At 42.3% G+C, this 27,504-nt stretch overlaps 1 protein-coding gene across 2 annotated transcripts in view; it reads right to left on the bottom strand.

Moving 5' to 3' along the window:
- The window catches only part of Arfgef2 (ADP-ribosylation factor guanine nucleotide-exchange factor 2 (brefeldin A-inhibited)), an 83,944-nt gene that overhangs the window by 44,388 nt on the left and 12,052 nt on the right, over window positions 1-27,504 (bottom strand). For both annotated transcript variants that reach the window (XM_005392338.2, XM_005392340.2), the window contains exons 2-11: window positions 24,021-24,051; window positions 23,026-23,149; window positions 16,388-16,534; window positions 15,263-15,442; window positions 14,685-14,919; window positions 9,301-9,369; window positions 6,381-6,532; window positions 3,023-3,153; window positions 1,297-1,531; window positions 654-753 (exon numbers count right to left, since the gene is read on the bottom strand). In XM_005392338.2, coding sequence (XP_005392395.1) covers window positions 654-753; window positions 1,297-1,531; window positions 3,023-3,153; window positions 6,381-6,532; window positions 9,301-9,369; window positions 14,685-14,919; window positions 15,263-15,442; window positions 16,388-16,534; window positions 23,026-23,149; window positions 24,021-24,051 — 1,404 coding nt within the window. The remainder of the gene's footprint in view (window positions 1-653; window positions 754-1,296; window positions 1,532-3,022; window positions 3,154-6,380; window positions 6,533-9,300; window positions 9,370-14,684; window positions 14,920-15,262; window positions 15,443-16,387; window positions 16,535-23,025; window positions 23,150-24,020; window positions 24,052-27,504) is intronic.

Raw genomic sequence — 27,504 nt, forward strand, 5'->3', positions numbered from 1 at the left:
CAAAAATGGGGTAACAGGACTAGGGATGTAGCTTGGTGAAAGAGTGCTTGCCTATCACACACAGGGCTGTAGGTTTAATCCCAGCATCACAGAAAACAAACAAATAGGAGTGAGGAGGCACTAATTCACCTCCTAAAACTGTGCCACTCTTAATGCTATTTTGTCTGATGACAGAGAAGTGCGATGTTTAGTTTGAAGCCACATAATAATATGGTGTAAAGTCAAGTCCAATTTACCTTGTAAATCACTCAGTCAAGGACTGGCAGCATCAGTATCTTAGATCCTGTGATTAACCAACAGTGCTCAGCTTGCAGACAAGACAACTAAGTGTCCTAGTTCACAGGATTAAGGGGTTTCTGTGTCATGGGGCTTCTAGTGCTAACACTAGAAAGGCCAACGGCCAACTGGTCTCTGTTGGTCATCCTCTAAAAGAGGGGAGGTAAGGTAGGACTCTTCACCAAGTTAGAATAAGACTGTTAGTATATGTGCTGCTGAAGTGAGCACCCAAACAAGCCTTTTAGAGAACAATTTCCCCAACACTTCAATAACCCTCTAAAAAAGGAGTTAAAAGTTTTTGTCTGGCTTTGGGAGATGAAAATGTGGCAAGTATTTTGGGGTAAGACCAAGAGATGAGCAACCTCAGGTGAACATACCGGCACAGATCCTCGTCAGCGTCTGAATGACCATCCACCTGTGCTCAAAAGAACTTGTGGATGTTTCTAAAATGTTCAGGAAAATCTCTTTGAAAAAGACCTATATGACATGAAGACAAAAGATGTCATCAATTAGCAGTTTCGCCTAGGACTCAAAACTCCCAAGTCATTACTGGCTGAGCAGATCCTACAATGAGGGAGGCAGCCTGGGTAGAAGAAAAGAGTGAAGCACAGTCACTGCTGATGAGCCCTGGCCTGCTGGGGACTGTTAGCAGGGCTGCCAGGTGCCAAATGCAGGACTCATGTGCCATAATTTTTTGTAAGAAACCAGAAACTTGGATTTTCATGTAAAATATAACTTCTCCATCTGGCAACTAATTCAAATTATTCAAAGAGTTTATGGACCAGACAGACATGTTTGGAGGCTGAGCTAAGCATGTAGAGCATGCACTTTAAGCCCTTGGTGAGAACGCAAGGCAGAACATTAACAAGGTAGTATTTCTTCACTTATATAAAGATTCCTCTCTGGGGTGCCAATAAGCAGGCTGCGTGACTGCAGCTCTGGTAACTACACCATCAGGAGTTTCTAATTTGGCAGGAACATCACCAAATAAAAACAAAACAAAAAACTCAGAGTCCGTACCTCTATCTGCATTTTCAAGTGCATTTTAAAGTTTGAAAGAAGAGTAAGGAAAATAGCAAGAGAGAGCTCAAAGACATCAGGCACTGAAGAGACGCCGTTTTTGGACAAGGCCACACAGAGATATTGCTTGATTGCATTGATGAACATCTCATGAGTCCTGAAGACTGGGCCCGCATTCTGTAACACGGAGAGGAGCAACTGCAGGGAGACCACCTTGGAACGCAGCTCATGGGATCTGGCAAGGAAATGAAAAATGACAGTGCTAGAAGAGAAAATGTACAACAGTATCTTTCTTTTCTTTTCTGTGGTAATGAGGACGGAACTCAGGACTTTCTCAGTAAGCTACATTCCTGGTTCCTGTTATTTCTTATTTGGAGACAGGATCTTACTAAGTCACTAAACTGCTCAGGCTGGGCTCAAATGTGTGATCCTCTTGCCTCAGCCTCCCAGAATGCTGGGATTACAGGCATGTACTGCTACACCTGGCTAACAGTATATTTCTTGAGAAGGCTTTGCTCCTCTACTGTGAGCAGATTCTTCTGAGTCCAGTGAGGGCAACAGAACCTAAATGCTGGGAGAATGAGGCCAGCCTGTAGGCCCTCTGAGAATAAGCCAAGTACTATGCTCTTGCCTCTTCCCACACAAAGAATGCAGAAGAGGCTGGGTGTGGTGGCACAACCCGTCACCCCACCACTCAGGAGGCTGAGGCAGGAGGATCACACCATGAGTTCAAGGGCAGCCTGGGATTCACAGTGAGTTCAAGGCCAAGATGAACTACATAGTGAGACATTGCCTAAACAAACAAGCAAACAAACACATGAATGCAGAGGGCAAAGCAAGTACCAACTGAGTCCGAAGAGCCAGCTACAAGGCTGAACTGATGTGGACAATTACTGAGCATCTGTGTGAGGTAGAGATCTCTGTCCCACTCTTCATCACCACAAGGGCAGTGCTTTTTATCCACCAGCCTCACAACCCTCCTTCCCTATCCACCTGAGTTCAAGAGTGGTAAGAAATGAAACATTTTCACAAACCACCTTCCTAATGGCTATTATAATTCTAGCATCTCAATAGAAAAGTTGAAGATTATTAGTGACTAATGATAGTGACTTTATATAGTACATAGCCCTGTGCTCTGGACAATACCTGTCTCATTTCATTTAATTAATCCTGTGATTTTCCATGTTTCCATTTTTTTTTTTCATGTTTCCATTTTTTAGCTGAGGTTTAATCACTCGTACAGCCATGGAGCTGCTCTCAAGAAGCAAAGATCTGAATGCAGCTCTCCTGGCTCTAAAGCCTGTTTCCCACACTCCATAGTCCTAACACCCTTGAGCTGGCTTGTTCACTACAGAGAAATGTTTGCCCTCCCTGGCATAAATCTTCAACCACAAAGCTGAGGTTTCCAAGCAGGGCTGGGAACTGAGACTGCAGGCATCCCATCCTTCCATATTCTCCTTTGAGAGAGTAAATCCATTAATTAGCACAAAAGGGGTACATGTCCAATATATTGATTGTTTTTAATATATAAACAAAGAAAAATGAAACTAGTTCGTGGACACAGACAATTCAATATGAAATACAGTAGAGAATGCATGAGTCTGGAAAGTTGCAAAACCATCCCACGTCTACACGGGGTTCTGGCACCGGGACTTGCACAAACTAGAAGATAAACAGAGAATTCTATGCTCCACTGTCACTAGCTTGAAGAATGCTTAGTCCTTACTTTGGATCTGGGGGACCTTCCCCAAGGGGCTTCATGGACAGCTTGCACAGGGAGCGAAACACCAGGAAGGCATCCTTCTGTAGAATGTGGGAGAATCTAGCGGCCACTTGATGTCCTTGAGCATCAGATTCCTACGATCAGAAACAAAAGAAATACCAAAACGGCAAAACAGAAGGATAACTGTTTTCAAAAATAGGAAAATGTAATTATCTGGCAGAAATTTAAGTTCATATATATATATATATATATATATATATATATATATATATTTTTTTTTTTTTTTTTTTTTTTTTTTTTTTTTTTTTGGTGGTCTTTTTGGGAAGGTTTCACTATGCAGTTCAGGCTGGACTTGAGCTCACTTTGTAGCCCAGGCTGGCTTCAAACTCACAACAATCCTCCTGCCTCAGCCTCCCGAGTGCTGGGAGTACAGGTGTGGGCCACCATGCCTGGCTAAGTTCTTATGTTTGTTCAATAGGGAGGCAGAGAGAATATATGGAAGGGGATCACTAGCATAAGAGTTGCAACTGGGGAGTCATTAAAGAAATTCTAAACCTTGTGCTTGTTCTTCAAAAGGTAGTATGGATGGTTTAAAATGACAGATGATCAAAAGTTCAATAATAAAAATAAAAATGACAGGCAATTGTATTAACTTGCATCAGAACTGTATTTCTAAGAATACTATTGGAAGATAAAGGGGGAAAATGATAGGCATTTTAAAATAAATTTCTTTATCTAAAAAAGTAAACTACATTAAAAATAAGTAAATAAGGGGCTGGTGATTTAGCTCAGCTGCAAAGCGCCTGCCTGGCAAGCGCAAGGTCGTGAGTTCGGTTCCCGGTACTGGAGAAAAAACAAAAACAAAAAAAAAAACCAAAAAAAACAAAAAAAGTAAATAGGAGCTGGGGGGGTGGCTCAGTGGAAGAGCTCTTGCTCTGCATGCACAAGGTCCTGGGTTGGAATTCCCCCTACACACAAAAAGGAAATATTTATGAAGTATAATAAAGATGAACAGCTTTTACATATATAAGTTTTTAGAATTCATTAAGGAAATATGGAAACCCTCCTCCAAAATGAAACGCATGAATGAAGTAATTCACCAAAAAATGTAAAGGACAAATAAATCTAAACAGTCCTATGACTGATCATAACGGCAAGAGCTTTCTCTCATCAGATCCACAAAGATGTAAATGAATGCTGCTAATGAAGGAATGAGAAAATGGCATTGACAACCTAAGAGTGGGCAGTAGGATTTGAATAATACTTTCCTGGAGGATCAATTTGGTGGTTAGGATCAAAAGTATTAAAATTTCCAACTCTTTTTTGCGGGGAGGCATCCTGGGGATTAGACCTAGGGCACTTCGCATGCTACAAGTACTCCATCTCTGAGCTACGCCCCAAGCCCAAAGGTTTCCAACTCTTGATCTCCAGTGATTACCACTTACAGAACCTAACCCAAAAAAAGAATTACAGGGGTTGAGGGTATAGCTCAGTGACAGGTGTAAGGTCATGGAGTTTGATTTCCAGTACCAAAAAAAAAAAAGGGGGGAAGGAAAAGAAAAGAATTAAAGATGTATGCAACATTTACCTAAACTGTCCTATGGTAAAAGTGAAATAATCTACAACCTAATAGGGAACTGGCTAAATAGATTATGGTAATATAGAATTTCATGTGATCATTAAAAATTTGTTAGATCCCTCGCTTCTCGGCCTCTTGGGGAAAAATGTTAGATCGGTTTGTATTGATATAGAAAGAATCTATGATACAGTTTTACATGAACAAAGCAAGTCACAGCCTAGTATATTAGACACGAGTTCCTTATATGGATTGAAGCATGCCCTTTTAGTACATTTGTGGGGATGATAAAACCCCAAGGGGATAAAAACTGGTTCTTGGAGGGTGAAAAATTCTTATGCACAGATGCATATACAGTATACAGGTATCCAGTTTATCAACTACACTGAAACTTCATGGAGGGAATAGGGTGTAGGAGAAAGAAAAGGTCTAAAAAAGATTCCTGGGGATGGGAAGCATGTGATAATGAGTACAGTTGAAAAACACTGGTTGAAGATATACAAATTGGGATCATGTTATATTATTTCCTGCTTTGAGTATTTATATATACAATTTTCAAAGGAACAATAAAGCTATTTAAAAAATAATGCAGTAGACCTGTCTATGGGCCTGAAAGGATGTTAATAATATATATTAAGTTTTTTTATTTTTGATACTGTTCTTCAGTGCTGAGGACTGAACTCAGGGGCTTTCACACCAAGTTAAATCTCCAGTCCTTTTTTATTTTGTTTGTTTGTTTTTTTTTTTTGGTTTTTCTCCGGTACCGGGAACCGAACTCACGACCTTGCGCTTGCCAGGCAGGCGCTTTTTGCCGCTGAGCTAAATCCCCAGCCCTCCTTTTTTATTTTGAAACAAAGTCTCACTAAGTCATTAAATTGCTCAGCTGGGAGGCAATCCTCCTGCCTCAGCCTCCTCAAGTGCTGGGATTATAGGTTAGTACCATCATGACTAGCTTATGTTAAGTTTTTAGTAGGGTATAGACTGGGGCTATAGCTCATGATAGATCACATGCTTAACATCAGTGAGGCCTAGACTCAATCCCTAGCACCAAAAAAAAACCACACACAACAAAACAGAAAAAAAGAAGAAGCAGGTTACAACATAGCATGTATATTCTGTGATACTGCTTAGGAAGGAAAAAATATGAAGAGGAAGAAAAGTCTAGAAGGATATAAAATGATGACTTATTCATAATACTGACTTTCCAATACAGAGAAGGAAACTATTTTTCCTTTTCTATATTTTATTTTTATATAATAATTTCATTTTATTTTGAGAGAGAAAAAAATGGCAGGAAACTAAGTTTTTAAAGGTTCACATAAAAAGGTTTAACAACAGTGTCATATACAACTAACACTAGCATGCTCCAAGAACTAAATCTGCTAATAGAAAAATACAAAGACTACTAGACCAGGATCATGTGACTAATAACCAAACAGGGCTTGCTTATTTTATCTACCTTTCTTTGCGTGTTTGTGTGTGTATGTGAGAGACAAAGAGACACAGAGAGACAGACAGACAGACACTGGGATTAAACCCAGAGATGTTCAAATACTAGCTATATCCCCAGCCTATTTTTATTTCTTACTTGGGAGTCAGGGTCTCTCTAAGCTGCCTAGGCTGGTCTCAAACTTGTGATCCTTCTGCCTCAGCCTCCCAAGCAGATGGAATTACGGGCAAACCTTATCATGCCCAGGTACTCACTTCATTTAATAGAGATTTAATTCTGCATGTTCTAAAAAAAAAAAATGAAGATGCATCTAAGTAGGATGACTGCCGACGTACCAGATTATCTGCGGAGGACAAGGACTGCCTATCATCCGCTATGCCATTGGTCTGTGAGTTTTCATCAACTCCTGGGGGAACAGCACATTCTTGGTACTCTAGTCCACCTAGGAGCCTGTTAGGTTCTGTCAAACCATGCTTTCCTGCTGCTTCTGAAAACACAAGTGCAAAAGTCATTGCCAAATCCGTATGTATCCCCAAAGGATTCCTGACACCAGGAAGCAGTTATTCACACAGCCCCCCACTGCCGCTCTTCCCCTTTCCCTCCCTCTAGCCCAGGAGTATAAAGCTGGGCCGAGGAGGTGCTTAAGTGGCAATGCACGAGTCACTTCAGGGGGTTTGGGCATGTTGAATCCATGTCGATGGTGCCTCCAGAACGGCATAATGTGGCAGCCTGCCCACCCCTGCCCACTTCTGGAAAGATTACAAGCCGTTAAATATGAAGAGGAAAGATTTTTCTAAAGGACTATTAATGTAAGTCAGTGGTGGTGAACTGATGGCACACAAGTTGTTTTACTTTTAAGACAAAAGATGTTAATATGTAAATTGTTTTTTCTAAACTAAAATTTCAGGTTTCTTTTTTTTTTTTTCCTTTGGTTTTTGAGACAGGCTCTCACTATGTATATAGGCTGGTCCTGAACTCCCTATGTAGCCCAGATTGGCCTTGAACTCGCAGTAGTCCTCCTGCCTCAGCCTCCCGAGTGCTGGGATTATAGGCGTGTGCCACCATGCCCCGCTCAGTATTCAGGTTTCACGGCAGAGTTGGCACTTTGAAGTAAGTAATGGGTTCTGGGTTGTAGTTTGGACACTTGGTCTCTAAAAGGTTCACCATCAGTGACATAGGAATTAGAGAAGAGCCAGTTAGGACTGAAAACCTTAATTACAGAGAAAAACAGACCTGAGCTTCCTGGCAGCCATGTGAAAAAAGGAAGAATTAAAAAGATTTCATCATTTAATGAAAGAAAGAATATCTGATGCTTAGCAGAAAAATGAAACTCTAAGAGGAATTTATCATGTGGCTCTTTACATCTATTAAGGGACACTAAACAATTCAATAAAGCAGACATTCATTCAACAAATATTTTATCAAGTGCCTGTTATGTGACTGGGTGTGGTATAGGTTGGAATATATAGCAATGATCAAGGCAGACAAACACTGATTATGTGATAAATCCAGACTCCAGAGACAAATCTAGTCATATAAAATGAGATTATGCAAAGAATAAAATTATGCCTTTTTTGGGTGTTTTTTTTTTGTGGGGGGCAGGGGGACAGAGTCTCACTACGAAGTTCAGGCTGGTCTTCAACTCACTTTGTAGCCCAAGATGGCCTTGAACACAAAAAGACCCTCCTGCTTTAGCCTCCCAATTTTTTGGTGTTTTGAGACAGGGTCTCGCTCTATAATTCAGGTGGGCCTTGAACTCACTATGTAGCCCAGCTGCCCTCGAACTTGTGGTAATACTCCTGCCTCAGTCTCCCAACTATGCTCTTTTAAAGACATTTCTACATAATGTAACTTACAGCTTTGTGGTAGCCTAATTTAGCAAAAAGATAGAATTTTTAAAAACGGGTTTTACATCATGACCCAGGGCTGGGGCTGTAGTTCAGTGGTAAAGTGCTTGTTAGCATGGGCAAGCTCTGGGTTCCGTCTGACACAGGGGAAAAAAAAGATCATGACCTCAGTAAAAAAATAATATTTACAATCATGTCCTAGTATAGAAACATGTTTCATGAAATTAAAAAAAAAAGTTTTAGTGTGGTAACGAAGATTGAGCCCAGAAACGCTCTACCACCAAGCTATATCCCCAGTTCTTTTGATTTTTTTATTTTGAGACAGGGTCTTGCTAGGTTACCCAGGCAGAACATGAACTTGTACTCTTCCTGGTGCCTCCTTCTCTTAGTGCTGGAATTACAGGTGTGTGCCAGCACACTCAGCATGAAATAATTCTTAACATTACTACATGTGATATAGTCAGATCATTTGTATTCTATTTCATTTTACTCTTTCTTTTTGTTCTTGTTTTTTGAGACAAGGTCTCATTACATAGTTCAGGTTGGCCTTGAGCTCACTATGTAGGCCAGACTGCCCTTAAACTTAGGGTAATCTTCCTGCCTCAGCCACTCAAGTGCTAGGATTACAGGAGGTATGTACCAGTATTCCAGGTTCATTTTATTCTCTTTTGTGTTTTTTTTTTTTAAAAACAAACAAACCCTGACTAAACCACTCTACCAGCAGTGGAATCATGGGTTCAACACAAAGCCATTGACCTGGGCCAGGAATATAGCTCGGTGGTGTAAGCGCCTGCCTGGAAAGCGCAAGGTCCTGAGTTTGATTCCCGGTATAAAAACAAATAACCCTAGGGACACTGACCTGCAATTTGGAAGAAAAACAAAGAATAAAACCACCTAACAGTCATTCTGGGCTATACAGGTGTCACACTACAGAAACCATCCCATGAAACTGAAGGAGTCTGAATGAAGTTTAACAATATGAATAGAGCTTCCCTCTATACCTGACACCTGTGGATATGTGGAATGTCTCCTTGACGCCTCGATAGCTGTGAAAATTCAGCAGGGATAAACACGGACCTCATGACTACAACCGACTCCCAGAAACCTGGACGCCTCTGACAAAAGGGATATAGAGTGGCCTCCATGTCCCCAGGAGGAGTACCCAACCCTACCTCGGTCAGACTATGTTCCATGAACTCAACCCAAATAAGAATAAAGCCACCACTAAGACCAGGCCACTTTTGAGATCCATGGGAAAGAAGGGCAGGGTGGTAGCAGACTCAGTTTCCATGAGCTTTGTGACTTAATCATTAGATTGGGAAGAGGAAACTCCACCTCTAAACAACTGGCCTGAGGGCTTTTTGGAGGAATGAGGCCCAGTGAAAGCTGTCTTGTCCTTGACTCTTACCTTTAACAGCAGATGTGACCACATCTTCTAGAATGTCCTTCACCACTTCCTGGGCGCCATCATCAGACCCTGCATACACCCAAACACACATGTAGCATTTCCAGGGAAAAGAAAGGGGGAGAAGAAAATTACATCAGTGTTCCTCTAGTCACCTTTCAGAAGGCAAAGGGTACAAGTAAGTTCTCCCCAAGGCCAAATTCCACTGTGCCAGTGGAGACAGCCCCCTGGATTTCGGAAATCCTTATGCAGCATCTGCTCTAAGTCCTGCTTCATGGAACTAAAACTTCCACCTGTTTTCTTCCTTCCTAAGTCCCAGCTGCTCAGCCCTGCACCTCTGCACACAAACTTGGGCGCAGAGTTGGACCTTACCCAGCCACAAGTCCTGGCAAACAAAAGATGAGGCTTTCTCTTGTGCCTTTGCCTTGAGATCCTCACTGCAGAGCCTGCTGCTCCATTCTCCCTGTTAACCCAGGATTTAGCAAGAATTTCTAATGAGATAATTTAGGATTTACAAAACTTTAAACACAATTATTCTGCAAAACGGTAACTACTTAAGTGGAAGAGGGCCAGCAGCTTTCCCTCTCTCTCTTTTTGAAAGAAAATAAGTCCTGGAAAGCAGTTTATGAAGGAAGCAGCATTTGACTAGACTTTACTAGTAAATATTACTGGTTTATAAAACACCACACTAACTAAAAAGGCCATCACCTTAAACAAAAGCAAAGTAACCTTTTTAATTCTGCCTTCTATCTAATAGTACTCTTTAACTCATTTGTGTGCGCAAGTGTGTGTGTGGGGGTACTGGGGCCTGATCCCAGGTACTTCACACTCAACATCCCTGGTCCTTTTAAAATTTTTTACTAACTTATTTTAAGTAATGAAATTCAGACAGTTAAGTTTTGATGTACTAATTATATTTTATAAGTGCATATTAATATAAATGTGTAACTATTAAAATAACCACCCACCTATGAACTACCTAAAATCATCTCACTTACACCATGATGTGGCAGATGTTTCTAAGTTCCAACATTCTCTGACATTATGATTTAATAAAATTATGGTGGCAGGCTCTAATGTATACCATCTGTCACAAAGTACCTTGTTCATATTCAACACCCAACACCCAAAACACCCACTCATTTTATCAGAGGCTCTGTAAGTTAGTTTGCTGGTGGGTACATCTGGCCCACAGGTATGTGTCCTTCAGCATAGATTTTATTTTTTAAAATTTTGGAATTAGCTGCCAACATTTATAAACTAAGAAACTAGTCATTAAAAAAACCAGATCTGGCTTCTATTTAAAAACTCGACAATGTGGCAACACTGGGCTACAGCTGGCGGGAGCTAAGCCTTAGGCCAGGCCTAAGCTCTGCAGATCCCATTGCTCACCCTCCCCACTCTGCACTGTCCCTTCCAAGGAGCCCAATGCCAGTCACCACCACATGTGGACTGGGATTTCGATACGGTGAGTAAGAAAGTAGCACGCCTGCCAAGAGTGGGAAAGGTGAAAGACTGAGCAGGTGCTTCAAGAACATTAGAGCAAATGTTCCCTCATGGAGGTGAACTCAGCATGATGATTAAGACTCAGTGCCCTGGAGCCAGCATGCCTGGTTCAGGTCCCTGTTTAGCCACATCTCGGTGTGGGGAGTGACTCAACCTCCGAAGACGCAATTCCCTGGCCAGTAAGAATAGTCTTTGAGAAATAAGACAACATGAATACAGCATTTCCAATGGTCCCTGCAAAGAAAATCCCCACGTTGACTTTCATGAGGCTGGGGTGCTTTATGTGTCAACTGTAGAGTGCATTTGTGTGAGGACATTCACGATCCCTCATGATGACAGATTGCTCATTTCTGTCACCTGCCTGGCCCTGGAGACGAAGTACATGCTGAAAATTTCCAAGTGACAATACTGAAAGTAGTTGCAATTAGTTAAAAGCTTTCACTAGTGTTCATTCCTAGAAGAAAAATTAAATTTCCACTTCAACAGGGATGTTCCCCTTTCCTTAGAGCAGTTTCTCCATCTAAGCAGCAGCGGAATCACTCTTTTTTGGAGGGATTAGAGTATACAACTCCTTTTCCTAATGGGCTGTATACTCACGCAAATGTGTATACCCACTGGCTCTCTGTGTCCACAGATTGAACTAATTGCAAATGCAAAATATTCAGGAAAAAAATACATCTGTACTGAACATGTACAGACTTTCATTCTTGTCATTATTCCTGAAACAACACAGCATAACAACTATAGTTTCTACAAAGCATCTACACTGTACTGTATTAGGCATTGTAAATAACCTAGAGATGATTTAAAGTACAAAAGTGTATGCTCCTGATTGTTGTCAAGTGATGCCCTGTGCCACCCTAGGATTCGATCAGCAAGAACACCATCACCAGATGTTGCCCCTGGATCTTGGACCAGGACAGTGAACCAAAATAAACCTCTTTTCCATATAACTTAAATACACAAAGTATACAAGGAGATGTGTGTAGGTTCTATGCAAATACTGAAATTTTGTATCTGGGACCTGACCAGTGGATTCTGGCATCTTCAGGGAGTGCTGAAGCCCAGCCCCCACAATAATAGGAACACCTATATTCAGTCTGGAAGGAAGAGTCAAGGAGCCCTGCTTCTGACAGAGAGTTCTACAGAGGATGCTACTGAGGAAAAGCCCAAGCAGCAGGTCTCAGCAACCTGATGCTTTCCCTGCGACAGCCTTGAGCAGATCTTAGAAGAGGCTTCTCTGGGTGCGGTGTTAATCATTATCTATACAGTCTAAATAACAGTGACCTTACAGGACCCTCTGTAGGAAAGCTGCATGTGTGCAGCTCTGTCACAGGGGCACTAAAGTCTGGGCCTTTCACAGGGCCTGGTGCTACTCCTACCACCTGTCTCTTCGGTGGCCCTTTTTCTTTGGACGCTCAACTCCCTCTTCCTTTAGGACCTGTTTTTTCGAGGTAAATCTTGATTGGTTTGCTTTTTTTTGTTTGTTTGTGTTTGTTTTGTTTTTTTCCGGTACCAGGAACCGAACTCACGACCTTGCGCTTGCCAGGCAGGCACTGTGCTGCTAAGCTGCCTAAATCCCCAGCCCCTCAAGGTAAATCTTGAGAACTGAAAGCCATTTGTTGTTCTTAGAAAGAGCACCTCTGGGGCTGGGGATTTAGCTCAGCGGCACAGCACCTGCCTGGCAAGCGCAAGGTCGTGAGTTCAGTTCCTGGTACCAGGAAAAAAAAAAAAAGAGCACCTCTGTTCTGACTCGTGGTTTGTAGGTTTATGGTCTCACTCTCAGAGGCAACCTGTTCCCATGTTCCTGGACAAAGCCTCACAGGGTGCACCAGACACTGGCAACCAAATCTGTACCAACATCTAACTATACATCGTTCTCTCTTGGTGGAAGCGTCACTTCCCAAGTCACTGTGTTACCACAAAACTAAATTCTAAAAGTAATGTTTGTTCTAGTTCATTCAAAAATGTATTCACTGAGAATCTGCTATTTGTGCCAGACCCTGTTCCAGTGTTGGGAATACAGAGGTGAACACAATAGCCTAGGTCTCTAAGTGAGAACAAGTAAGTACAAACACTTTGGTAATTTCAGGCACTCATACATTCTATGAAGAAAATAAGAGAAGACAATAAGACAGGTATGATGGGTCATCAGGGAAGTCTCTCTCACTCTGAACCAAGAGAGAACCAAGATGGTGGGGGGAGGATGGAAATAAGGAATGGATGGTAAGTGCAAAGGCACAGAGGCAGGACAAGCATGGTACCTTCAATAAGCAGAAACAATGCTCATGGCACTGTGCAACACGTAAGAATAATAAAAACGGGGCAGAAAAGTAGGCAGGGCCCAGCCACATGGAGCTCTGCAAAGCACGGGAGCAAGGCAAGCATGAATTGTACTCTGGAAGGGATAGGATGCAGCAATTACCAAAGGGGTTTGAACAGGAGGGGGTCAGGTATTCATGCTTTTAAGAGATCACTCTGGCTTCCGTAGAGAAAATGGGTCACAGAGGAAGCACTTTTCATGAAGCTCAGAGAGAAGTGCTTTTCTATCTGCATGGCTATACTTATGCAGTGTTTAAATATTAATACTTATTGATTGACCACAACTTGATAGGGGTTAGAGTGAAAACCTGGTCCTTGCCCTAAGGGTCACGAAGGCAAAAGCAACAACACACATAGCAGATGGCGGGAAATTTCTGAGACCTTTCTTAAGACACACAGCAGCAGGAGTGAGCAGAAGGCCACTCTGCTCGCCCTGAAACACATGCAGTTCTCGGCGGTAACTTCCTCTTCTGTGCTTTCCTTGAGGAAACGGAGACAGAGCATTCCAACAACACTTACTCCACTGCAGTGCCACTGCATGCCAACCACTCTGGCAAATCATAAAGGAATAAAAAGCTGCTCAAATATGTGCACTCTAGGAGGGAAGACTCTGTCAACAGAAATTATCACCAGCTGTGTGACCGAAGAAGGAATGAGATGAATTACAGAGCGGGCAGATATTCCGTGCAGAACAACCAGCCTGAGTGAAGAGTTACTTAACAGAATTATCTGGGAAAGGCAAATTCCTGAAAGAAATTTGTTTTCTTTTTTTTTTGGTTTTTGAGACAGCGTCTTAAACCCACTATGTAGCCCAAGCCAGCTTTGAACTCACAGTGATCCTCTTGCTCAGCCTCTCCATGCTGGGATTATAGGCGCGTAGCACTATGCCCAGCCTAAAAGAAAATTTTTTAATCTGGTTCATACACTATATGCAGGAGGAGATGCAAATATTTAGAAGTAGTCTCAGGATAACCCTCTTCTCTAAGACTTCATGCTTTAGATTCATTTACTTTAACTAGGTCTTGAATATTTTGTTTTAAAAAGCAAGCAAAACCAAGTGATACACCTGGTGAGCAGAAGGAAACAAAGCCACCTGTCCATCCTCCCATCCAGCATTCTGACTCCTCCACTGAGGCCTATGAGTGGCTTCTAACTGCCAGGCCCTGGGCAAGGCACAGAGACCCAGTCTGTATAGGAGAAACGAGGCCTTCACCCTCTTCTGGACAGAGACGACAGGCATTGAATGGCTCATCACCCAATTAACTTGCCATAGAGATAGGTGCCCAAACTGAGCCACGGCACTGAGCTCACATGCAGCAGTGGCAGCCAGATGCAGTCCAGGAACTATTTTGAGAAGACGGCACAGCTGGCAGCGGGACATTACACATCACGCTTCACTGGCTATGTTCCATAAGAGAAAAGCAATGGGGAAGTCAAGGGGAAGACCCATTAATAGAGCAGCTGCCCTCACAGGTTTCCCTCAGATGTTACCAGACACCTTTTTCATGTGCCCCTCAGTGACGAGATGATGCCCTCAGCCCTGCAAGGCTTCACCATACCTGAGAGTGATGGGCCTCTTTCTCTGGGTACATCTCCATTTTCTGAGCTCACTTTCCCAGGATCGCTGCTGGCATGTTCACCATTGGGTAGATCTGTTTTTTCTGGAGTTGTTGGTTTGCTCTGTGCCTGGCTCTGTTTCAAACGACTGAACTTTGAAGACACTGCTGCAGTTTGAATCACAGGGGACTGGGGTTTTGACTGGATTGGCTTTTCCAATTCTCTGGCCTCCTGCAACTAAAAGACAACAGAAAAAGATGTGATCTAAATGGGGCTGAGACTTAGCATCTTGGTATGGAACAGAAATTACACCAGCCTGTTGCTTAAAAAATTTCCAACCAGCGAGACAAAATTTTTAAAGGAAATAAATCAAAGCAAATTCTAAACACTAACTTCAAAACCCCCATACAAGATTCTCTCTCCAATTTTAAAATGAGAAGAAATGCACAGTACAGAAAATTTAAGAGCAAAATAATTAAAACTTTAAAGTGCCTGTGACCCTGCACATGCACTGAGGCCCACAAGAGAAAGTTCGGAGGCAATGACGTGTGCCCCCATGGGTGGGAGGGACGCCACTCACCACTTGGTTTTCCATGCGGGTGAAGATGACGTTCAGCATCTGAGTGAGTGTGGCCTTGGCGGTAGTCTGATTGATGAGGTTTTTGCTGGCCAAGTAGATATTGTAACATGTCCTCACTGTCTGCAGGATAGTGCCCTCGTGAATTTCAATGTGTGGGGAAGTCACTGCAGTCAGAAGAGCCTAAACACAGGTCAGAATCGTCACCTTCATGAACACTCACCTTCTTCCTGCTCCTCCCCAGCCAAACTTTTCTAGGAGTGGGCTTTGTTTTTATTCTTTATAAATTCAAAGATGGCTCTGCAAACTAAACTGGATGATCAGCACTAAGCACCAACTTCTGAATTTAAAAGCCATTACTAACTCCCTGATATACAAATTATTGAAGTAATTATACTGCATCAAAGTAGGGTTTTGACTAACACACTTTTTAAAAAGCCAAACTTGTGAATGTTAATGTTGACTGAAAAACCTACAATGAAAATTACAGACACTTCTCTCAGGATGAAAAAAACACTTCCACTTGATCTCACCCACATGAACCACAAAATACACGTTTCAATGGGTAGCCAGTCTGTCAGTTCCTTGGTGGGTTTCAATGGGCCTTTGAGAGAGGTATAGCTGACACAGAGCCAATCCTCACAGAACTAAAGTACTCAGGACCAAAAATTTGGAGGATTGGCTACACCTATCCTGCTCCTGGTCCCGACAAGCAGATGGCCCCATCTCATGCCAATCCATTCCTGGCAGCTGATGTGGCACAGGGAAGCAGAGTGGGGGACACAGGCGTGGAGCAAGCTGGTGATAAGATTATCAAAGACCTGCTGAGAAATGACAGGCTGGGAATCCAGATTTTCCAAGAGCAAAGACCAGAGGATTTTGAGCTGATTTACAATGTGATCAGTGGAACTGCTTACTGTGAAAACACACTTGGTTCTACTCTTCTTGTCTCAGGACATGGTAATAAATTCTGACACTTAACAAAAGATCTAAGTGATGCTTAAATTTTTCTGTTCCAGCACAGTACCACCTGAGACAACTAACACATGGTATGTTTGAAGCTCAAATTCTCAAAGGGGGCTTGCTTTCCAAATTTAAAACCCAGATTAGGCAAACCAACAGAAATACCTTAATAATTTGTAACTGAACCCCTTCATCTGTCTGTGGGCCCTGAAAACAATTGCAAATGGTTTCCACAATCCTGTCGATCAGTCGCTTCCCTGGCGCTCCGCTGTCGGGGGCGTTGCCTGTGATGTGTCCATATGCTATGAGTTTCTAAACAGAAGAAGAGAGATTAGTAGTTTTTGCCTGGCTGGTACTGAGGCCACCCATGAAGGCTGGCAGTGAGTATGGCCTTTACTTTCCAGTTCCTCGAGATGCATCTGCTCCCAGGAGCCAGGCAGGCACAACCACTCTGTGTGCAGCTAGCTCCTATCTCCTGGTAGTAGAAGATCCCAGCAATGGTGACATGGTGTCCGACAGCAATAGCAAGGCACAGAACACTCCCAGCACACAATTTATTGGGCACTAACAATCATACTAAAGACAGAAGATCAGTGGTTACCTAGAGGGCAGTGAGAGGGTGGCTAGAGGGACAAAGGGAGTAAGAAATTAAAGATAACACATTCTACTTGAGAGGAAGAGAGGTAGCCACAGCAAGGATAGGACTAAGGCACTTTCTACTTTCCATTCTTTTGGAATGCTGAATTATGTCTGTGTATTTTCCACTCCAAAAGTTAAAGTAAAGGCAGTAACTGCATTCCACATCTGCATTATCAAACAATGTGTGCCACCTGTGGCTGGACAGATTCAGCTGCTTGGCCATGTCCCTCGGTCTGGTTACAAATCAGCTTAGATACCCCACTCATTACTTTGACTTCAGCATGGAAAATCTAAAAGCCAAGGAACCTCAGAGGTCAGGATAATTTCTAAACCTGGGATGAGATCAGAATCACCCGAGGGAGCTCGTTAAAAATACAAATTCTTGAACTTTGACCCATACCTCCTGAACCAGAAATCTGGGGGGCAGAGCCTGGAAATCCGTGTTATTCCCCAAACTATTCGGGTTATTCTGACAGCCGACCAGATAAAGGTCACCTGACTTCTGAAGTACTGCTTTTAGTGAGCTGGTGAAGATTCTTAAAAATGCTATTCCAGGGGCTGGGGATTTAGCTCAGTGGCACAGCGCCTGCCTGGCAAACGCAAGGTCGTGAGTTCAATTCCCGGTACCAGAGAAAAACAAAACAAAAACAAAACAAAACAAAAAAATGCTATTCCCTTCTTTGCCCTTTCAGGCTTCTAATTGTCACATCTTTGCCTCCACCTACACAAAGGAGATGAGAGCTCCTGAGATTACCTACACCATCCTGGCAGGAAGACAGGCCACTATGTAGAATTCTGATACCAATTCTCAATGACTTTCCCCCATCATTAGCTACAAAGCACCACCATTCAAAAAAACTAAAAAAAAACAAACCAACCAGAAAAACAAATGGAGAGAATGGCTGAGAGTAGAAACAGGACACTGCTGGTTCGAATGACTGAAGGAGCAGGAGTGACGCCAGTGCACTGTGCTGCCCAAGGCCCACCAGCAGGACCCCCAGGCAAGGGTGTGGAGTGTGAGGGACAAGTCCAGAGCCTTTTACCTCAGCACCACCCCCCCTGCCACTAATGCACAGGCTCCTACAGGGCAGGGCTGCTACATGGTAGGCAAGCTTTGGTTTTGACATTGTTACTCCTACTCCTAATGAGCGCTGATCTGGGGTGGGCACTGCAATGTGAGTGGGATGGTCTACCAGCTCCTAAATGAGAATGCTAGAATGCGGGGCCCCTCACCATACACAAGGCCTTGGGCTTGATTCTCAGCACACACACCAAGAGAGAGAGACACAGAGAGAGAGAGAGAAAAGGAAAGAAGTTATCATACAACCCAATACTGAGGCTGCAAAGCAGAAATGGAGATGAGTTACTGGACATTGGATTCCTTAAAGGAATTTACACATTACCCTTTAACCTGAAAGGGGTTTTCAGTATGATTTTACCTCCTGTCTGTACAGTGAGACAGGACCAAAGAAAAAGCAGAGCTCTGGCAGCCTGTGGGTCTTTCAGGCTCCACTTTCTCATCCTTCTCTGTGCCGCACACCCCAGACACTGTGGCTACCATGGCAGCATGACAGACTGATCTTGTTTCTCATAGTTTATATTTTTAGGGGTGGAAGAATCAAAGCTAAAACTGCCTGGGACTTTTCTGGCTTGGTGTGATTTGTACACCACATTCCCCATCTCTTCCTCCCTTTTGCCTGCCCTGCGCATGTTCTTGCCTCAGTCCTCGCCTGTAACTGAGGGGTCAGAAGAGGCACAGAGGAGGGAGGCCTTTGGGCAGCTGGCCCCTGATGCATGTGGCTAAGGGGGCTGGCACACGCGAGTGCTGGCATGGAGAGAAAGATGGGAAAATACCAAACAGTGTAACAGGCCTTCAGTGGACCCACTGTACGAGAGAACACTGTTCAATACGAAAAGCTGTAGGGCTGGGGGTACAGCTCAGTGGCACAAGTGCCTGCCTGGCAAGCACAAACTCCTGAGTTTGATCCTCGGTACCAAAAAAACAAAACAAAAACAAAAAAACCCAAGTAAGCTGTAGAAACATTTGTACAGATAATATTTACAGAAAAAGGTAAAAAGAAAACAGAAAATTATAAATCTAAATAGGCAGCTGGTTTTATCATGGCCCAAGGGACTTCAGTCTTCTATGTAAAGTTCTAAACACTTTTTAAATACAGACCATTTAAGTTCATCTTTAAATGTATACAAAGCTTTTTAGAAGTAAGTGCAATAGATAATATTTGTGGTTTTAGAACAGTCAGACAAATGGTTTCCTACACATTTCATTGAGAAGTAGAAAGAAAACGATTCTAATTTTTATCTTGCCCTTTTAAAAGTTCTATTTTTGTGGTAATGCATGCCTGTAATCCCAGCTACTGGGGAGACTAAGGCCAGAGGATTACAAATTTGAGGAAAGCCTCGGCAACTTAGTGAGATTCTATCTCAAAAATAAAAATAAAAAGGTCTGGGGATTTAGCTCAGTGGTAAAGCACTTGCCTAACACGCACAAGGCCCTGGGTTCAATTCCCAGTACCAAAAGAAAGAAACTTTTATTTTTGTATGCTTATAATATATGAACTTTAGTAACAGTAATATATGTATATAATTTTAAATGGAGTAAATATGAATATATTAGGATAATGAAAAAAATCTTACTATCAATATGTGACCAACAAGACTTTAAGTAGGCAAGACTGACCCCAGTCCCTTTTACCGAACCCTGGCACTGGCAAAGTGTGTGACAGATCAAGAGCTGAAAGAAAGGAACACAGGGGACTCCTCACTGCTAGACAAGCCAGCAGTGGGGAGTCTTCAGACTTCTTCCAGTGGGGAGAGGGAATGTGAGCTAAATGGGCTCAGGGCAAACCAAACCCTGGACCACCTTTGCTCCCATCATCTCTCCAAGCTAAATGAATGACAAGCCGCAGTATGGACCTGTCTTATAGCTAGCTTCAATTCTACCCAAGCCAGCCTTTACTCCTACACATTGGCCTTCCATTTCCAAGACAGAATTTCCACACTCAACTCTGGGAAATTCCAGTCAAACAGGATTAGCAAGATAGCCACCAAGGGGAAAGGGGAAATATAGCTCTTCATTCAGTAATCCTGAATACCCAGCCACCTTCTAATGTCATAAAAAGGATGACACATTTTACAACTGTATACTAAGCAAAGAAATCCTAATATACCTATTAAATTCCAGAGAACTCCATTCTAAAAAGAAAGATGGCCATACATCTTAAGCCCAAGACTCCCTATGGGCTGAAATAAAGCAGAATAAATCATATATATATGGAGTTCTAGAAATAAACTATTTCTGCTACTCTTTAGAACCACAAATGATAGTTAAGAGCAAGGGTCCACATTTTCTTTCTGTAAAACACCAAGTACTAAATATTTAGGCTATGTGGGTCCTGCCGTCTCCATTGCAACCATTCACCTTGGCCATAGCAGGAAGAAGTGGACGAAAATGAATGGACATGGCTGTTGCTATGAACTCAAAGTGTGTTTCTGTCTCCAAATCCATAGGCTGAAGTTCTAACCTCAGACAGTCAGGCTTAGATAAGATCACGATGGTGGGGTCCTCATGACGGAATTAGTGCTTCATAAGAGATCTAGCTAGCTTGGCAGTCTGTAAGCCAGAAAGAGGATCCTCATTAGGAAGCAAGTTATCAGGACCTAGTGTTGGACTACGTAGCCCTCCAGAACTTTGAGAAATAAATGTGTGCTATTTAAGCCACCCAGTCTACAGCATTTTGTTATAGAATACCAACCTGAGATATCAATGCTTTGATAAAACTTTATTTACAAAAGCAGGCAGCAGCTAGGTATGGTAGCATACATCTTTATTCCCTGCTACTCAGGAGGACAAGGCAGGAGGATTAGAAGTTTGAGCCCATTCTGGGCAACTTAGCGAGACCGTGTTTCAAAATAAGATTTTAAAAAAAAGGCTGGGGATGTAGCTTAATGGTACAGCACACCTGCATTCAATTTCCAGTACAAAAAAACCAAACAGCCAAACAGGCAGCAGGCCATATTTGGTTCACAGGCCATAACTAATAACGCTCAGTTAAAAACATAAATGTGGGGTCAGAAGTCCTAGATATCCACCTAATTTCATCAATTCCTGGCCAGGAGACCTGAGGCTGGACTGCTCACTTTATTCTCTAAGCTTCAATTTCCTCGATTCTAACATGAGGATGAAAGCAAGTGTCTGAGGGTTATTGAAAAGATTAAACATGGTAATGTAGACAAAGCCTTCAGGCCCAGAACATGCTGAGAGCTCAATACAGTAGCTGTTATTCTCAGTATGTTAACACCTAGTACCAGCTCCCAAACTAAACCTTGTCATGGGGAGAAAACAACTAAAATTAAACTCACATCAAATTTCTTCAGAAAAAATTCACAGTATCAAATATTTTAGGACAGAAGTAGGACTCTGCCTGCCATTTAAGTTTCTTGGCTCATTTAATATTTCACATAGGACAATCTGTACAAATGATCTTGAATGAGAAAAATGGCTTTTCATTTGGAAGAGCTGCTTCTGTGAAAAAATTGTCATCAATTCTCAGCTATAAATATCAAAGAAGAGAAGTTAATAGAGTAAATATTAGAATAGGGAGGCCCAAAATGTGGCATGCCCACTGCCACTTTTCAGTTCTGTGTCCTGGCAGACATAACCAATCGACAACAGCTCTCTTTCCCAAGAAACCCGAATAAGGCTTTACATATCTTTTCAACACAGCAGTCTAAGCAATCAGAGTCAATTCACCCTTTCTGTTCCAGAACGTAATGATGAATTATGTCTAATGACACAATTTGATAAATTATGTATCATTACACAATAATGATAAATTGTGTCTCTTCAGTATATTTAAAATGCATATTAAATTTTGCTGGGCCGGGGATACTGCTCAGCAGCAACACAAGTACCTGCCTGGCAAGTGCAAGGTCCTGAGTTCAATTCCTGGTACCAAAAAATAAATAAGTTTTGCATTGATGTGGGTTGCCCACTGAGGTTAAAAAACAAAAAAGTTCTTTGATTTCATCAGAAGCTTCAGGAGTAGGTCTTGAGAAAATACAGGAATGCAGGCCCAAGAATTAAGAAATCCATATTGCACTTCTGTGTCTGTCTTTCAATACCTGTTGGACAAGTCACTCTAACCTTTCTATCCCTGCTTCTTTATCAGTAAAAGATCATTGATAATAAAGTTACTCGTGGTTCTACAGAGTCCATCTTCATCATCTGCAGACTGTATACTTCAAGTGCAGCTACTCACTAAAATATATCTGAAAGCACTAAATCAACACTTACAGAACTTCTGCAGCGACTTGCAGACATGTGCCAAGCAGTGAAAAACTTGAACCATGTGATGCCTCTGTCCCAGCTCGTGAACACTCTGCCTTCTGTTTCAGTTTTCCAGTGCCAACAAGTGTCTTTTTCTGCAGTATATTTAGTGCCATGCTTTTCACATATTTGTCCTATTTTGCCTTTCAGAATGGCCCTTAGGTGTGTGCTGAACTGCTTTCTAGTATTTAAGAACAAGAAGGCGATGTGCCTTTGGAGAAACATGTGTTAGATAAGCTTTGTTCCCATATGTGTTATAGTGCTGCTGCCAAGAGTTCAGTGTTAATGAATCAACAGCACATATTAAATAAGGTATCTTTAAAAAGAATCACACATAGTACAAAGCTATATACGCATCAGCTAATGGAAATGTTGTGACTACAGAATCACAGGAATCTAACCATACGTATTTTAGCATTCACTAATTCATGTTTACAGTGACTTTATTATAGAACATAACTATAAATAATGGATGTGACTATATTCCTATGCTTCATATTATGACTTAATACCAAGAAAGGCTATATAAAAGTGCTTTGTATGCTTATATACTTATGTATATCAAATATTCCAAGTAATGCTAGAAAAACATACATGCAACCAAGTATTTCTAGGGAAACAAATTCTCATTTTAGCTAAGCAGCTTGGAACCCTCTTACTTCTTCCATGAGATCTCCATAAAGAGTAAGCGGAACTGGTCCTTTCTGCACCTCCAAGGGCATGCGAGTGCCCAGGGTCATGCCCAGCATGGCTCTATGTATGGAGCACCTGTTGCTTGAAGGGAATCCCTTTATCCCATCAAGTCTAAACGTGGTACCTGCAAGCAGTCGAGGGATGTGCTGACCACCCGGGGGGACTTGGACTGGCAGGCGAGCTCAAACGGAAGGAAATATTTGTCAGCTTCAATGAAGTTTGCCTTTGGTGGTGCCACAGCGCCCAACCTAGCAGGGAAAGCAAGAGAGAGCAGAGAAGAGGTTTTTTGTTTTGTTTGGCTGTTTTAAGCTTGCTTTCCCCATACCTTACTCTAACTTTCCATTATACTGGCAACCACTTAATTAAAAGTTCCTACAAACTCTATCTTGGGGCTGGCCAATTAAAAGTTGAACACATGCAAGTTTCGAAACCATCAAAGTGTCACATGGAGAGGGCAAGGCCTCTATGATTAGTGACCCGAATCTACAGCATCCTAGTAGCAGCCATGCTATAACTATAGCTCTAAAATGTCACTAGTTTGCTTTAGTACCATGAAGATCTGCAACAGTCATTTACACAGCCAGCTGTCTTCAGTAAGCATGCCAACCAAGAGACAAGGGCTCTGCCTCTTTTCTCAGGAAAGGATACCATGGCATTAACTTGACCTTCTGTAACCTTTCCTCCAAGTATGCAAGCACTGAGGCAGTAACCTATTAACCCAGCACTAGTTCAGACACACCGGCCGTGCTCTGCTGTGTGCCAACACAGTGCTGGGAGAGTGTGTACCTTTCCCGAGGATTAGAAACAGGAGAAAAATGTTCAGAATGCAAGAAAGGGATGGCCACGTGAGGTGTGGTGGCACGCACATATAACACAAGCTACTTGGGACACTGAGGCAGGAAGGACTGTAAGTTTGAGCCCAATCTGGGCAACTTATCAAGACCTGTCTCAAAATTAATGAAAAGATGGTAGGTGTTTGGGAATGTAGGTCAATGGTAGAGGACCCAAGTTAATTCTCAGCACTGCCAAAAAAAAAAAAAAAAAAAAAAAGTGCTGGGGAATGGCCACTATCTGCCCCTTCATGCTGTATTTCAGCAAGGAGAAAGTTCTATTACTTACCTCTGCTTTTCTATTTCTGCTTTAATTTCATCTGTTGGGGGAAAGACGTAAAAGTTTATTAGGAGGATGCAAAATTTATGGAAAAGAAAACTTTATTACAAGGCATTTGAAAACCATTAAAAGGAATGTTTATGAGATTTTTAAATACTAAAATTTTGATTTGAAGTGAAACAATTATAACAGCAGTAAAAAACAGCTAACACTTACATAGTACTGTAGTTACGATGTCCTAAGCATTACTCTAATCACATTTTAATTCATTTAATGCTCACAACAATCCTATGATGTGGGTACTACCATGACTTCTATCTTATTTAGCACAGTTTTCAACCTAGGCCCTACTGACATCTGGGGACAGATAAATCTTTATTATGAGGCTGTCCTGTGCATGGTATATTCAGCAGTGTCTCTGGCCTCCACCTCTGGATGCCGGTAGCCCTCCCTGCTGCCTGCAGGCTCATTACCAAAAATGTCTCCGGAAATTACCAAGTGTCCTCCGGGTAAAACTCCCTCGGATGAGAACCAGTGATCTTGATGATAAAAACAAGGCAGAGAGAGTAGGCAATTTGTGTGTGTACATCCAGGACTGAGGAACCAGAATTTGAATGCAGCCATTGTGGTTCTGCAGTCCTTGTTCTTTCTACCTACTTCCCTGCTCAGCAGAAAGAATATTAGTGGCAGCTAACACAATATCCTGGCAAGACAGCAACGTCTCAACTGTGTAAAAATATGCACAGAAGACTGGATACAAATGCAAGAAAATATTGAAGCAAATATAACAAAATATTGAAAGTAGTGGGATGGTATCTTTTTCATTCTTTTTCCCACTTTCAGTCATAAGCATATACTTTATTTAATAAACATTTTTAAAAACAACTGAGGTAACCTAAACTTAAAGTGTACCACTTTAACCATTTTTAAGTGTATAGGTCAGTGGCATTAAATAACTCACACTGTTACATTCAAATATCTGTTCTCCTGGTGAGTTAAAATAAAATTTAAAATCTTTACTTATGGAGGTTACAATATCTACATAGTTGAAGTTATGGAAAAGAGTATCATTATTCAGAAGTCACAGTCTCAGAGATGATAGTATTATTTCCAGGAGAGCAAAGTTTTATGCCACTGAAACAACACAACATCGTGTCTGAATACACAGAACGTCCCCACATTTACTCAGCAGGAGGTATTTCTACATGTTAGGTCCAAAGACTCTACATTTTGTCAAATCAGCTCCAAGTGCTTAGCATTCAGCAGACCTCTGGAAGGCCAGGACAGGACTGGGTCCTGGAGGTTACTAGTTTCCTTTTTTTTTTTTTTTGGAGATAGGGTCTCACTATGTAGTCCAGGAGGGCCTCAAACTCATGGTGATCCTCTTGCCTCAGCCTTCCAAGTGCCGGGATTACAGGCATGCCACCATGCCTGGCTTAGTTCCCCTTTCTGGACAATGCTATCCTTGATGGAACTTTAGGTAACAGAAACTAAGGAACTGGACTTGCTGCACATAGTACCTTCTAACCTTCTGGATGGTCTTCAATGCCCTTTTACGGTATACATTAAAAACAAAACAAAACAAAAGAGAAATGCCCAGGTGACTAATACCAAACATTATGCTCATGGACCGTAAGACTTGTGACACAATGGGTCTGTTAAAGGGAGCTGTGTGGCATGGATCCTGCCCTTCATGGACAAGAATTCTCTAAGGAAGGAGCTCCAACTTCCCCTAGCAGAGGCTCTCAAGGCTGTGAGAGTGGCCCAGGGCATCTACCCCAGAAGGCTGGTGGCCAAGCTTTCTTTCAGCTTTCAGAAACCTAGACCAATAGCGCCAAGGCTCTGCTGGGTGAGAAGATTCTCTTCCACTCTGTGACACAGAAGCGGGCACTGCTGCCCTAGTTGATATGTAAGGTTTCCTTCTAGTCTCTAGTCACGATTACCTAATTAGAACTGTTTAAATGTTAAATGCATCTGAAGCAACCAGGCTGTCTTTAGCATCCATGCTGGCTTCTGAGCCTAAAACAATTTCTGTTTTGAAATGCCACTGGCGCCAACCATTAGTCAATGAGTGAATCACCATGAAGGCCCTATGGTCCCCGAAAAGCACTAAGAGTAACAAAGCCAAACGCAGAAGTTACACACCAAGATCTGTGCAGGCCAGGCAGGAAACCTCAAGGAGAACCAGTGCAGATTTAAGGTATTAGGGCCAAGGAGGTCTCCCCCATCCAACAGGGCAAGAGGTAGAGCAGTTCCTCTTCCAGCTGGCTGGTACTGGTCCCTCTACAGACCCTGAGCCCAGAGGGACCCACTGTTCTGATTTTTTTCCAGAAGTCAAAATGCAGAGTTTATATGACAGCTCAGACTGCAACTCAAAGCAATTTCAATTTTTCAAAAACATTCTGGTTCAAATAAGACTGATTTGCAGGCTGCCCTGGCTCTGAGGCTTCTAGTTTTCAATTTCTGTTTTAAGGGACAGGGAAGAGCCCAGAAAAAAGCGCTCCACTTGCTGCAGTGGCTTTTAAAGACTATGACCAACACTACAAGGACAAAATACCAAGTTTTGTAGAAGCTAAAAGCGCCAAAGAGCAAAGAACAACCAAGGAGCTAGAGAACTAGACTTAGAGGCCAAACTGCTATGAATTTTACAGGTGAAGAAACAAGATCCAGGGGAGTTACCAGGTAGACCTGGGACTTGAACCCAGAAAAATCAGACTCCAGAGCTTGTGTTCTTAACCTCTTGGGTCCTTGACTTTCAAATAAGGTCGAAGAATTAATCTGTAAACTATAAATGCAGAACAACATAAATACGTGGGTTTGCTAACACTGATAAAAACCACAAGTGTTACAACTATGCATAGTTCAAAACAGTGGTATTTTTCCTACCCCGCGACCTCCCTGCAGCTGGGAAAGCTAGTTTACACCTCAGCTTTGGAGTCTCTCTTTTCTGACCTGCTGCAGCATGACCACACCAAAATGCACCTTGGTTTTGGATGGGCATGAGGGCCGGTGTGACTAGCAGCAGCAGCAGGACCCAGTGACTGCAGAGGGGAGTCCTCTCTGTGAATTACTGCCAGAAAGCCAAGGCTGCAAATCCGATGTTTACAGACTTTTCTTGAGATTTTAAAATTTATCCTTAAATAGTCCCGTCAATTAGGACTAGCTGCACTTTCTAAACAATTTTTTTTTCTTTTTGCCTTTTTGAGACAGGGTCTCACTATGCAGTTCAGGCTGGCCTTGAGCTCACTTTGTAGCCCAGGTTGGTTCCGAACTTGCATCGATCCTCCTGCCTCAGCCTCCCAAGGACTGGGATTACAAACATGTGCCACCATGCCCAGCTTCTCTAAATGACTTTTTGTTGAAGAAAAAAAAATCTTGAAAATCCTTTCCACTGGGCACAGCATTGATCCAGATGGTATAACACCTTTTTATATGAGAGGGAGGAAGTCTGAAAAGTAGCCAAAAGTGGGGGTGGCCTGTTCCACCTACTTGT

Source organism: Chinchilla lanigera, unplaced genomic scaffold (assembly GCF_000276665.1).
Source record: "Chinchilla lanigera isolate Chin_1 unplaced genomic scaffold, ChiLan1.0 scaffold00044, whole genome shotgun sequence".
Classification (NCBI taxonomy): domain Eukaryota; kingdom Metazoa; phylum Chordata; class Mammalia; order Rodentia; family Chinchillidae; genus Chinchilla; species Chinchilla lanigera.